This window comes from Gallinula chloropus, assembly GCF_964237585.1.
Source record: "Gallinula chloropus genome assembly, chromosome: 4".
Lineage (NCBI taxonomy): Eukaryota > Metazoa > Chordata > Aves > Gruiformes > Rallidae > Gallinula > Gallinula chloropus.
Genome location: NC_140088.1, coordinates 7,591,624 through 7,606,119, shown reverse-complemented (window position 1 = coordinate 7,606,119; position 14,496 = coordinate 7,591,624). Strand labels below are relative to the sequence as shown.

At 42.8% G+C, this 14,496-nt stretch overlaps 1 protein-coding gene across 1 annotated transcript in view; it reads left to right on the top strand.

The window, feature by feature from the left end:
* Positions 1–963: 963 nt before the first annotated feature.
* The window catches only part of PRORP (protein only RNase P catalytic subunit), a gene marked incomplete at its 5' end in the record, with an annotated part of 46,684 nt that continues 33,151 nt past the window's right edge, over positions 964–14,496 (top strand). The window contains 3 exons of the mRNA XM_084263088.1: positions 964–1,958; positions 4,181–4,228; positions 6,524–6,656. Coding sequence (XP_084119214.1) covers positions 964–1,958; positions 4,181–4,228; positions 6,524–6,656 — 1,176 coding nt within the window. The remainder of the gene's footprint in view (positions 1,959–4,180; positions 4,229–6,523; positions 6,657–14,496) is intronic.

Genomic DNA, 14,496 nt, shown 5'->3' with positions numbered 1-14,496 from the left:
GCTCCCCGCCGTGCCTCGCAGCGCCGCGGTGTCCATGGGTACCGCGCACCGAGAGAGGTAGGCCCGTCCCGGAGCATTACGGGCGCAGCCGGCACCGGGACCGTGCTTCGTTTCGCTCTGGCGGGGTAACGAGGGGAGCGGGAGAGAGAGACTTTCCCAGCAGGCAGCGCGGCGGGAGGGCTGGCCGCGGTGCGTGCTGGGAGTTGTAGTTTACGGGGGGTGTCGGGCGAGTGGTGTGAGGCCTCGTGGAAGGCCCCGGCCGGTGCTGAACCAACTCGTACGTGGGTCCCGAGCTTAACGCCTGCGGGGGGGGCGGGGTGTGTGTGTGTGTTTCGCTGTGATTGCTGCCCGCGGTGCCGCTCTGCCTCTCTGGCAGCGGCAGGAGCAGGGGTTTGCCGCTGGGGAAGGCAGCTAAATGGGAATTTGTGAGGGAGCCAAGGTAGGAATGCTGTGCTGGGACAGCCCCAGGGATCAGGGTTGGGAATCCTGACCTGGGTACCTTGCCCTCTCTGATTGCGAGCACGCAGATACAACTACGACAGGAAAGCACGAGGCAAGTCATGGTGTTGTGGTGTTGTTTTCAGGAAACCTTCTGACTCGACTTGGATGGAGGCAGGAAGAAAAAACCCCAGTGCTCCTTGCTTAGCTGCATCAGAATTGCCCGTCTGCGTACAGCATACTCAGTGCTTGTCTTCACAGTAACAGACAGAAACAAGGAGCTGCAAAGTGTCTTCTCTAGAAAGAAGATATCCTCCTTTTGGATGAATGTTCTCACAGTCTGTAGAGACTGTTTTTCTGCCTCATAAGAGGCAGAAAGGACTCAGAGGACAAGCATTTTGAAACTTAAGCGTATACAGCTTCACAGCCCTTGGACTTCTATAATAAACATCCCCATGCAAACTGCATTTTCCATTTTATAACTTCATAGTCAGTGAGCTGAGAGTAGACTGATTTATTCTTGTCATGGCACTTCTTTCTCAAATTAGTAAACAGGGGTTTCAGGATTTGCTATGGAAATGTCAGATGTTGTGGCCTGTTACAAGATGCCAGCAACTGTTTGCTGTCTCTTTCAGCATCTCCCATAGGGGAAAGGCTAGCTATTCCAGTTTTATGACATCTTCCAGCACTACATTACCAGTGGATCCCAAGGGAAGTGATGCCTTTCCTAACAAGACAAGGTCTGAAATTGAAGAAGAAAAAGGATGGGATGAGGAGACTAAAGATATATCTGAAGGGAAACCCCACTTTTCTTCCTCTGGTGGATCTCCAAAAAAACATTTAATGACTCAAGTTCTGTCAAGACATAATTTTACCAATGTACAGCCTCCAGAAAAGCCTTTGCAGGCTGAGGAATGGAACAGACTGAGGGAAAGCTTTCAGTCACCGAACATATTTGAAGAAGTGATGTTGAACAGTATGCTCAGGTGCAACAGCCCCATTGATGTGGCCAAGTCCTTGTTGAACCACGTGGCAAAGAGTAGAGGTGACATTGCCTACAATTTGTTGGTCAAATATCTGGCGTTGTGTGTCCAGCAGAGGCAGGTTTCAGAGATATGTGATGTGTATGATATAATGAAAATAAGGTTTAAGATTTTAGAAAACGGGGCTTACAATCTTTTTATCAGGGGGCTGAGTAATTCAGACCAATGGAGGATGGCCTTGACTCTTCTGGAAGAAGTGAAGAAGACTATGAGTCCCTCACGGACAAACTATGAGTGCTGCATCAAAGCAGCTGGCCGCCACCAAGAGATGAACCTCGCGTTTGAGCTTTACCATGAAATGTTGGCAAAGGATTTGGTGCCAACCTTGGATGTCCTGCAGGCCTTATTTGACTTCAGCAGGGGTATGGGAGGTGCTGAGTTACAAAAAGAGCTGTTTGGTATCCTCCTGTATCTGAGAGACAACCAGCTGTACCCTCACAGAGCATTTATGCGGAGTATAAAGCTATGGTTTGAAAGGTAAATAATAGCAAGATCCAGTTCATGAGGATGGCATTCAGATTGTTCCAATGATCAAGTCGAATAAGAGCCCTCAACATCTCATTTTGGTGGTTGCTTTTCCATGAGGGACTTACTGTCATGACAGCATCCGTTTTATTTTTACTCCCAAGTGTAAAACTTGTAACGATTTCACCTTTTCTTAAAAGATTTTACCTGTCAAATATTGTTCCTTGGTACAGAAAGTAGGAAATTGTGATGGGTTGTGGCTGTCCAAAGTACCTGACTCAGTATCTCTTTCTGGGGCTGGTACACAAGTACTACTGATACATGTAAGGGTTTTTTTCTATAATATATCAGAGTGTAGAAGTAACAAGTTGCTTGAAAATTAGATAGTTTCTCTCTTTAAATGAAGGATCCAGCAAGTTTAGTTTAGGTTAAGTGAAGACTGAGTGTTGACTTTGTATAGAGTAATAGGAGAGGAATTACCTTGGTAGGAGGCTCCTGGTTTTAGCACAGTACTGAGCAGGCCACATGGTTTGTTTTTCATAAGTACTAACGGTCAGACTCTGCAAATTGCAGCTAGTATGCTGTGCAGGCACAATGTAGTTCACCTGAGCCCACTGCATAGTTGTCATGCTGTTGTAATGTGAGCTCATCTCTGACTTTTTTTTTTTGACTATTGGCTTAAATTTACAGGTTAGTTTTCCTGAATAGAAAATAAGGGTGTGGGGATGGACTGCCACTATTAAAAGAGTTACTACTGCAGTCCCCTAGCTGTTTTCTTTCCCAGGAACAGCTAGGGAGCAGACAGAGTAGTAGGCTTCAGTAGAGATGAACTGGTTTAGTGGCTGAAAGTGTGTAGTGGGGTGCTATTTTCCCAGCAGAGAAGGACTGTGCTGTATGCAAAGGAAACTCCACGTAATAACAAGTCCTTGGCAAGGAGACTGCAGGGGCAGAGTATGTTGAAGAATCATATATTGCCTGTATATAGTGGCAAACCAGTGCTGCAAGCTGAAGCTAGACAAGCTCCCATTTGTGTCTTTAATACTGTGTTTGACTGTTAGAACAATTCATGAAAGATCATGGTAAGCTCATGTTTTGAGATGAGTGTTGGCTGTTTCCCAGCAGGAAGCAGTATTTCAGGCATGAAGAAGAAACAAAGTGCCTAATAGGAGGATGACACTAGTCAACAGAAGTTTTCCCTTCTGGCATTTTATCTGTGGACCTGTACTGTTCCAGTTGCCAGCACTGAACTTGCCTGTGCTGGTGTTGAAAATAAATAAGCAGTTTACCTGGTGTTCCCAAAAGGAAATAGAAGCTGATAACTTGTAGCACTGTCAGTCTTGCAGAAACAGTACTGACTGGGGGGTAACTTTTCCTGACAAGAGAAAGGGGTGGTACAGTAAGCACAGAAGGCAGCTCCTTCAGTGTAACCAAGTATTAGCTTTCAAAGATCATTTTTCTGAAGAGCAGGTGACTACTGAGTAAAGCAAATACAGAGATCTGAGCATGCAACAAGGAATCACAGTATTTTCTGTTGCCTTGTTGCCTGCTTACCTTGTCTGAATACTGAAGAACTCTTTTGTATCAGCATGAGAAATGGGAAAGGAGGGCAGGAGCAGGGTGATTATTCCCAAGCCCACAACATGTGCAGCCTATGATAAGAAACACAGTTGAAAAGGAGAGACATCAGCAGTTGCATGCTGTCATGAGTATTCCTGTTCTGTAACCTATTCTGTTTCAGGGCCTGTGGGCAATAAGGAATGCATCAGCATGATAGCTGCTGGTAGTGGTGATGCTGATAATGATGTGGATTCAAAAAGGTCCAATCAGCATTTCAGTATGAGAATACTTTTCTTAATTTCTCAGGATGACTTCTGCATAGAAACCTCGATTTCTGCTTTCCTATCTGGTTTCCAAGGTGTTTTAGGAATGTGTAGGGCAGCAAATTAAAAATTGTCAGCACACTCTGGTTATTTCCATAGTTCATATCATTTGGGGATGATGCAAACAGGGAAGGTTGATGGTGTTAGTTCTCTGCCTGTTGTTAAATGCTCATTCTCCATATATGAGTACTATAAGGTACTGCTAAGTTATTTATGAATCTCTGTATGGTTTCTTTGCAGGCTAGATGATTGGCCTTTTATTTCTAAATGCTAACCAAAATGGTTCTTTATTTGTAATTCAGGTACTGTTAAGTAAGATTCTCATGATTTTATCTTTCCCTGTGTACATATTAGTATACCAGGAGGGAACTGGAGAGGACACCTGACCAACATTAAAGACAGGTAAATGCAATATTATATCTTTGGTTATTCTGTCCTGAACTCTTCTTTCATAAACATGACAAGTAGCTTTCCTTTATACAACAAAATATTTTAGTCTTTGAGAATAGTAGGGACCTTTGTTGTGTACCTATGATTTCCAGTACTCTAGTTTCCAACTCTTCCTGGGCATTAAACAAGACCCAACGTGCATAGCTGGAGAGGAGTTATGTTAAGCAGAGCTAAGGCAGAAAAACAGAGAAAAATAAGAGCTGCCATTTTACTGAGTGGCTTATTTGTGTACAGGTTTAGGAATGAAAGACTTACATTTTGGTTGGCTTTATTAACAGCAATTTTTGGAATAAACAAGTTTGGGATAGCCTACTTGGATAAGTATTTGAATAAAATTATTTCAGGAAATGAAAAAATGTAAGATTTTTTTGTGTTTAAATTAAATGGCTGCTGACAGAAAAGGTCCTTAGGATTTAAAAAAAGAAAAAAAAAAGCGTTGGTTTTGCTTGGGATTTTTTTGTGGTGGGTTTTTTTTAGGTTATAATGATAAAGGACAAACCCCTTAAGGTATCTCTGAAACTCGTGTGGTGATCGTTACTAGATTGGTCTTTGCAGACAGAATGTCTTAAAACAGACAGAAGTCTCTTTTAAGTCTGTCTTGAGTTAAAAAATCCAGAAGAGCTATTTCTTCCTAAACTGAATTTGACAGTTTAGTAGGCTTATTCACAGGTTTTTTCCTGGTTTTGCATAAATACTGCCAGTTACATCAAAGATGCTGAAGTCAAGGGTATTTTTTGCTCTGGTACTGAGCTCCTAGTTTCTCTGAACTGATACTGTCTGCAAACAAACCTTGAAGTTTGGTCACCATTTTTCTTTGAGAGCTACAGAAGCTTTGGATTTCCAAGGTCAGCTATAGAAAGCTGCAGTTGGAGTTTGTGGAGCCTGCATTCAAACTACTGTAGCATGTCTGACTTCATGTTTAATATGTAGGTGCCATGATACTCCAAATCTACCTCAAAAAAGTAGTCCCTCAAAAAGCTAGTTAGGTGGTTAGTTAGATGAAAGGACAGTTATATATCTTACAGAGGTGAAAGTCTTCTGCTTGGAATTTCTTGGCATGAAATCCTAAATTGATCAGTGAGAAGTTACCAGAATTACCAGGTAATGCTAAAGGTATGGCTGGGAAAAAGCAGCGGTTAGGCTAAGCGTCCAGTCTTGCTAGATGCTGGGTTCTTCTTGTGCCTGTTTTGCCTCTTCTCCCTTTGGGAATCCACACTGAGAATTCACAAGAAGAAACTGGCTTCAGGAGCTTTGGCTGTTGATTTTTGTTTGTTTGGGTTGGGGGGGTTGAGGGGTGTAGTGGGGTTTTTTTTCCACATAATCTGAAGGTGGTAGATGCAGATGGATCCAAGTGAATTATGAAACAGATCCTTAAACTTTAGGCCTGATGATTTTGAAATAGTCTCATAACAGTTTGTTAGGCCTTTTTTTCTCTGTTGCCAAACAGTGAAGTTCCTTAATGCAGTGAGGTGTGTCTGATGGTAACTTTACAGCTGCATAAGGGGCCAGTCTCATTGCTTATATTAATATGTAGGCTAAGCCTGCAGTGGCCACAGTGGGTTGGGAAACTGGAGTGTTATTGTTTGTGTGCAGCAGTGACTGCCCATTGTTGGGATTCCACATGTAACTGGTTTTGATTCAGTAAATGCACTGTCAGCATTACAATTAATGTGGTCTTGTCTTAGGGCATGTGCACTAATGTGTGCTAGACATAATTACTGGGAGAATTTAATATTTCTGATTGCCATGGTTTCAGAAAATCAGAATGACTTGGCTGTCTCTGTGGAGATAGCCAGGGAGAATAACTTGTTCCCTGTTAACACATAAAGTTTCAGTCCTACAACTCAGTTCTGAGATTGTATTTGTGAAAATAAGATATTTGGGTGGATTTAGAAAAGAATGTTCAAGCTATGCCCAGCTGGGTGAACAGCTTCTGAAAAAAAAAACCAAGAGTGAAGCATCACCAACACATCCTGCACATAAGAGATGCTAACGTGGGAGTAAGTGGCATTGTTCATTAGCCAGGAAGAGCCAAAACCGCATTCAGACTAAGTGTTGTTTATTGCCTGCTGGAGAAGCTACTAGATTCTGCTTGTTTTATTCCTGTGGCTGGCATGTCCAGTCTGGTGATGAAGATGCAAGCTGGTTTCTCTTGTTTGATATTCATGACAGAAGTGCTTGAGAGCAGACATGACTGAGTGTGCAAGGCTTTAATCCTTTTGTTTTCCTGTTTCACTGTTATTACAGTGGAGATTGCCCAGTTTGCAACCATCGGTTGGAGGACAGTGACCTCTCTGAAGAAGAGTACAATAATCTCAGAGAAAGAATAATAAGGGATGTGATACATGGAACTGACACATTTAGAAAGACAAGTCCACAGGTAGGTCTTGCATGCTGTCAGGTTTCTTGGCTGGGAAGGTAATACACAATTAATACTCAGGTGCTTTGAAAACACTGCAAATCTTTTTTCTCTACCTTAAACATTAACAGGCCATTAGACACTGAGGTATCCTATGTACCTTTTTCAGTTCTGTTTATAAAATGGGTCTAAATCTCGACCTCTTTCATACTGTCTTTGTTCTTATATTTTCAGTCAGCTGTTAACTGATACTGAAATAATGGGGGTTTTTTTTACATTAACAATTTGTAAAGGTATGGGAATCTTTTAATCCTTCAAAACCTGTATTTTAAATATGTAATGGAACTCAGCAACTAGAACAAAATAAGACATCTAGTATTTTGAACTTGCAAAAATTAGAAGTCCTGGTGCTTCTTAAGTTCAGTACAGTATCTAAAGTGTGTATTTATGTGTGGAATCTTTGATTTTCCAGTTAGTCAGCTGTTTGCTAGAAACAATAAAGAACCAGTTGTCTTTTTGTCCAGTCAACTTTCACAACCCACCCACCAACCAACTAACCCCTCAGTTTTAAAGATACACTTTCATAAGTCCAGTGTACGTACAAGTATCAAGCATTTCAAAGGTCATTGTAAACATCTGAGGGCGCAATTCCCAGACGCTGTAAGATACTGCAGCTGTTTCTGGCTCACTTTGTGTGGAGATCAGTGATGGCACGAAGCTGAGCCCCACTAGATGGAGCCCACGACACATCTCAGGATGGTTTCCTTTTACCTTTGTGAGCATGGATGTCATTGTGCTGCAGTGGGCACCTCAGTTCTGCACCAGTTCTGAAAAATACAGAAGAGGACACCAGGTTTAGGTCCTCAGGCTTTCTGCAGACACAGACCCTGCACATGTGTAACAAGTTACAGAAGCCTGAAACAGTTAATGGGGTGCTTGTCCTACAGAGATCCTATTGTTCAGACATCTACTTTCCACACAGGTTTATTCCTCAGTTCAGGACTTTGAGTTGTTCTGGCTGTAAATTGTGCAGGGCAGTAAAATTATCCTTTAAAATGTAACAATAATTTTAAGCATTTAATGGGTACTGGTTTTCTATAGCAAAGGGATGAGTTTTTATTGCACACTGTACAAGTAACTATTCTCTAAAATAAAAATAATGGTTCAGGTTGGTTTATTAAAGAAAGCAACAACAAAACTTTTAATTCCCTAACCAGTTAACTGTCTAGTTAGTGGCATTTTGTTCCTGTTCTCCATGGTGGGTGCTGGCTTGGGAATGTCAAACTTGTCAAGCATACAGGGCTAGACTTGCAGTACCAGTTGAAGGCAGGGAGAGTTAGGAAAGGAGTAACAGGGTAACAGAGGTAACAAGAGGAACAGTAGTGGAAATGATGCTCCTTCTGTTTGAGAACTTGATTGATCAAACAAAGGCTCAATACACTGTTTTCAGTTTTGATGTCAGTAGATTTAGTTAGTCTGTGTGATAGACTTCACAGCCCTTCACAGGGAGGGTTGTTAGGCATTGGAACAGGCTGCCCAGGGAAGTGGTGGAGTCTCCATCCCTGGAGGTATTTAAGAGACAGTGAGATGTGGTGCTGAGGCTCATGCTTTAGTTGTAGTTGGCAGGTTAGTGTGATGGTTTGACTTGATGATTTAAAAGGTCCCTTCCAATCCAGACAATTCTATGATTCTTTGATAGCTGAAATCCTGTCATGTACCACCCTGGGGCCACCTGTTTGCTAGTTCCAAGTTTACTGTGTTCCAGTTCCCTGTTCTCCAGCGGTCAGTCACCAGGAGGCTGAGTGGAAATGGATCTACTGTTGGCCACAGAGCTTACAGCCTGCTCCCTTGGTGAATTTTGAGCATGAATGTCGGGGTAGTGGCAAAACAGTGTCATCATCTGTCAGAGGTTGCCAGAAATAAATTTGGGACTTTTTAGTTGCCTCTGCTGTGAAAGCAGACGTGTGGTGATGAAAATATGCTGCCTATTTTAGGTATGGCAGGCTGTGACTTCTCTTGCAGCCAGGGTTTTCCAGAGGGGGAACTAGATGAAGAGGATAGGATGTAAGCAAGCATATCAGAGGGGGGTTTCCATTTTCCAGGCAGTCACTCTTCTGTAGTAGCCGCAATTCAAGTAGAAAACGTTTTAACTTTCTATTCCTTCTTTTCTCCTACCTATTCTTCTTTAATGCATCTGTGTTTCTTGCAATAAAATTATTAGTTAGGGATACAGTTTGTGTTGTTCTGAGCTCTTGACATTTTTTTCCCCAAGTGTTTCAAATTGAAGATAATGCATTTGGAATCTTGGTGGGGTTTTTTTTTTCTTCTCTTTGTTCTACTTTTGCAACAGCATCATTGCTTTATTTGATTTTATTTAAGAATAAATATGATCAGAGTAGAAAATGAGGAGCAAGGATTTGGTTTGTGGAGGATCACCCAAATGTAGTCTGGTGTGCTGTGCTTTTAAAAAAAAAAAGTCTTTTTTTTGTAATTAATTTTAGGATAGAAAGCTCAAACAACTCAAGTCTGCACATTAGAAGAGTAGTGAATGCTTTTTACAGATGTGTTGAAAAGCTGGCTTGCACAAACTGTAAAACTGATTACACATGCTAAGAAAATACCTGTTACTCTTTAAAAATAGCCATTGATTCAGATCTTTGTGCACAACTGCTGAAAGGTCTGTTGGGATGTCATATGACGATCTAAGGTAGCAAGCTGCAACCTTGCAGGCTGCCAGGGAAAGGAAAGGATTGTAACAAGACTGCCACCTTTTGTGCCAATGTCTAGAGGATGTTTTTGGTTAGGTGCATGTTTACTCTGGCTGGGTTTAATTGAGCCTGAGGTGATATAATCGGTATCCTGAGAGGCAGAATCAACTTTTGCTGTGCTGACTTCCAAGCTCTTCTCTCAAATACACAGTTGCACTAATTTCATTCCCTTTGTGTCTGCTTCAGACCCCTGGTAAGCCTGAAAGAACTGTTGTGCAGGGGGAAAAAAGCACATGGGAGGTGTGTATGTGCTGTTAAGACAGCAGGGAGAGATGGGTTTGTGGAGATGTAGAGTGCCCACACTAGATCTGGGCTAAGTGTGTAAAGGGGTTTTGCATTTTCTTCTAGAATGTAGGAGACTGGAGGGGGAAGAGGAAATGACCCATTCATCTCAGCCTCATTTTGCAGCTGCATGAGCTCGTGCTGTTTCCAAGGAGCTTTGAAAATAAAGCTCTCTCTCCTTAATTTTTAGGTGGATGCCTTTTCTGTAATGCTTTGGTTCTTCTTCCACATGTGCATGTTTTGCAACTCCATGATTTGCCTCAAAGCCCCATGTGGCATGTGCCAGCCCTGTCCTGAACAGACTAGTTTATTATTTCCAAAACTCCTGTGTGCTCCACACTGCTTAAGAAAACTCTGTCTGACACAGCCTGCCTGGCCTGGTTTTGGCTAAGATAGAGTTTAATTCCACAAGGAGCCAGGACAAGTGAGCTGAGCAGGCCAAGGGGTATTCCATACCATGTGACACCATGGTCCCCATGGAGAGGTGCTGAGATTGCAGTTAGAATGAAAGGCACTGATGTCAAGCCTCAAGACTCCTTGTTCATGAAGATGTGCAGTCATAGGCCTGGGGAAACCTACAAAGATGAGACACAACATTTGCAGATAGAGATGAAAATCTTTTCTTTTTTGCCGCTTTGTTTTTCCCCCAGATCTCTGCTAAATATGGGCCACTGGGCAGAGCAGAATCCTGCATTGCCTTTAAGAGCCAGGTTTTCTGCTAGATCTAGTAACATCCACAAAGGTAGTGGAGAACTTGTCTGATTGGGACTCAGGATTAGCTGTGGGTTTGTTTTCAGTTGCAGTGTTTTAACCAGAGTTTGGGGGTTAGAGAGAACACTCAGATCTTGATCCACTACTCAATCTTGTAGGTCTAAGTAAGCACAGAATATAGACAGCTAATGGTTTATGGTGGGTATTGAGACAATAGTAGAGTGCCCAGAATCTGAAAGCATTGCAGCCTTTATCCTGCTTACTTTGTCCTTCTGCCTCCATGTAATTTGGGGTTGATGTTACACTCTTCTACAATGTACTAGAGGGGAAGGAACCTCTTGAAGGAAGGAGAAGGAGGGGGAGAGGAGAGACCAAATGGGAAATGGGTGGTGAGAGACAAGATGAGTTGGAATTTTTCTAAGGTTTCTCTTGTATTTTTCCTTACCCCAGAGGCTCCTGATAATGGAAGCAGACAGAAGCACAGAGAGTCTTTTGGCAGGAGAATAAAAGACATAGCTGCTTCCGTTGCAGCAAGAAACAGATCTAGATGAAAACAATATAAATTCAGTGCATATTTCTTTCCCTCAATTACCTCAGTGTTAAAGAATCTTTCCTGAAGATGGGTCGGTTCTTCTGGGGTGGTCCACAGTCTTGCTATGTGAATTGAGAAAAGGAAGGGATGACTTGGGATTTTGTTCAGGTCACTTGGTCTCCTCTGCCATCAAATAGTTATGCAGCAAAATTAGGCCACCCTGCAATGCAGGAATGCTCATTCCTTCCAATCCACTGTCTAAAACTGTTTTGTTGTCTTCTGTAGTCTTATTAAACTACTACTTCGTCACCTCTGTATTTGGAAACTCTCCTCATGTGTTGCATTCTTCGTATTGCAGTTAGCATGATCAAGTAAGAAAAATTGATTCTAATTTTGGTTTGGTTTGGTTTTTAATGCCAGTTGCTTGGTTAAAATACAGTTTCTAACCTTAACTTCTTTCCACTGTGTATAATCTAAAGATCTTGCTAAGCAAAATACAGCCATAGTTTGCTGATGCAGTGATATTTTTCTCAGATCTATGTCTTCCTTGCATTAGCTGGAACATATAAGAAGAAAAAAGATAAAAGACATTGGAAAAATTCACCAAGATTTAAGAATGGCATACTTTGATAAAGTATTTCTTTGTTTCCTGTTAGCTGATCACAAAGGCAGGCAGGACCATAAACATGAAGTCAGAACAGTAACTTTTAACTAAAGCATTAAGATAATGTGAATTATCTGAGTAGCTGGTATTTGAGGGGACTATCTTATCAGGAACCTCTTGGACACACAGTCCTTTACTTGCACCTCATGCACTCCACTAAGTAGGGTCTTGAGACATGTTTACATAATGCAGACTGCATACACTGCCATCTTTTTTTAAGTGTTCACTGTCTCTGAGTATTGCTAAGGTATTTGATAAAAACTTCTAAAGTAAAATTAGTGTGAACACATGTTATCTTAAGACAATTTGAAATGTTACCTGTTGGAACTTAGACCATTGTCGAGTGGTCCCTTACCATTTGGTCCATAACCAAAGGCCCTTCTCAGCTGAGGAGCTGGTATCCAGCTGTGGTCAAAATCAGATTATTCTGATGCTGCAGAAGCCTATGTGGAATTGGCTAATATAGGGCTTCATTATAATTTCTGATAATTAAAATAGTTTAATAAGTTATAATTTCATGTTATCTATCCAGTGCCTTATCTCTTAGGGTTTGGTTAGGTTTGTTTTAGAACATTGGCAATTTAAAGTAGATAGCTTTATTACACTGTGATGATCATCTAGGTTGATACAGTTCCTTGATTCTTTGGGGTTTTTTCCTGCCTTTTTTAATGTTATAATTAGTTCAGTGTTTTAGTAGCTTGCTGTGAAGTCTTCTGTCAGGTTTTTTCAAAATGGAGTTACTGCCACCTGTTTCTGTTTTACCTGATTTTTCATGGAATTCTTAGAACTCACCTTTAGCAAAAGGTGTGCACATTAAACTCTACCAGATTGTGTTGTTCCAGAGGGTTTGCACAGTTTTTAGTGGTTGGTTCAACCATATCATGGTGTGCAGGTGCTTGGGGCATAGGTTTATAATGCTCTGGTTTGTTCTTAGGAGTAGTAAATAGGGCTCAGATGTGTCATTGTGCCATTCAGGCCTCTAGAACAGTTGCTGTTTCCCTTGAAATTGCAAATATTAGCATCAGTGTTTGGTGGCAGTGTGATTTTTAAATTGGCATCACTAGCCTTACCACCCTGCCAGCTGTTTGTTCCCATTCCCTTTGGCCCCTGCAAGGGTGCCAGGAAACAAGTGAGCCGTGCCCCGTGGTCAGCAGGGGAGAAACCTTGAAGACAAACAATGTTTTGTTTTCTTGTGGGTGTTATTTCAGCTGGATGGGTTCAGTTAGATTTGCTTCAAACCTGGGTACTGCATGGCAAAGAAAGCAGCATGGAGGTGCATCTGGCTGTCTGATACTGACTAGCATCTTCCCACAGACCTGCTGGAGAGGAGCTCTGTGGAGAAGGACCTGGGGGTCCTGGTTGATGACAGGTTGGCCATGAGCCAGCAGTGTGCCCTGGGGGCTGAGAGAGCCAATGGGATCCTGGGGTACATCAGGAGGAGTGTGGCCAGCAGGTCAAAGGGGGTGATCCTTCCCCTCTACTGTGCCCTGGTCAGGCCCCACCTGGAGTATTGTGTCCAGTTCTGGGCTCCCTGGTATAAAAAAAGACAGGGATCTCCTGGAGAGAGTCCAGAGAAGGGCTACAAAGGTGATTAAGGGCCTGGAGCATCTCCCCTGTGAGGAAAGGCTGAGTGAGCTGGGACTGTTCAGCCTGGAGAAAAGAAGACTAAGGGGGGACCTAATTAATGTTTATCAATATCTGAAGTATGGGATGCAGGGGGAAATGGCCGGCCCCTTTTCAGTGTCTGTGGGGACAGGACAAGGGGCAATGGCTGCAATTGGAGCACAGGAAGTTCCACACCAACATGGGGAAGAACTTTTCCACAGTGAGGCTGAGGGAGCCCTGGGACAGGCTGCCCAAGGGGTGTGGAGTCTCCTTCTCTGGAGAGATTCCAGCCCTGTCTGGACGCCGCCCTGTGCAATATGAGCTGGGGAGCTGCCTTGGCAGGGGGGTTGGACCCCATGAGCTCTGGAGGTCCCTTCCAACCCCTATGATTCTGTGATTCTATATTGTGGACTGTCTGTAATTTAGTGCTGATCTGCTTCACTTGGGACACTGTCTTTTCTATTCAGTTCATGCCCTGTTGCTTTTCTGTTCTCCTCTGGGTCTTTCTGTAGTGCCTGTTACACTGTATTTAAGCACTCCAGTCAATCTTTTCCTGGTTCAGCATTCTGTTAGGTGGCTTGCCTTGGGATGAAAAGGTTCCAATACAGTTGTTTTAATTTTGAAAGCACTGTGAATTCAAAATATTTCTGCCTTTGCAAGGTTGGTTGGTTTTAAAGGAAAGCTTGATGTGGTGGCTTTCTGTACTCTTGTACATGCTGATGGTAAGTAGCCCTGCAAAGCTGAGGACAGCAGCACAAACTGCTTGTTCCTCCCCCCACGTTAGTGTGCTCAGAAAGGGAGTTTCAGAAGTGAGCTCCTTGGACTGTTGAGGTCCAGGTTTTACACTGGCCTGGTGACTGACCCTTTGCTGCCTGATGTGGGCAGGCAGGAACAAGCCCCACGGCAGCACTTGCCTGCGCTTGACGGAGGACTACACACAGGTAACACAGGGCACATCTCCACCAGGTTGTCAAGTGTGCCTGTGAGTCCCTTCCTGTTTGTGATGGTCTCTCTAAAGGGTACAGCCACAGGAGTTTGGGGGTTTTTTTGTTAGCTTTGGATTGTTTATTAGCTTTAGAAGTGTAATAATAGAGGACAAATTGTACGCAATCCAGAGTACATAGAGATACCGTACACAATACTGAGAAAAACCTTTCTGCTTATAAGGGTTTGAAGGGGATTTCCAAGCTTTGAAACTGAGGGGGAAATATTCAAACCCTTCAGGCACAGCAACAAACAGATTTAAGAGTGCTCCAACAAGGCGCCTTAGAAAAAAAAAAACCCAATTGGCTGGATTTC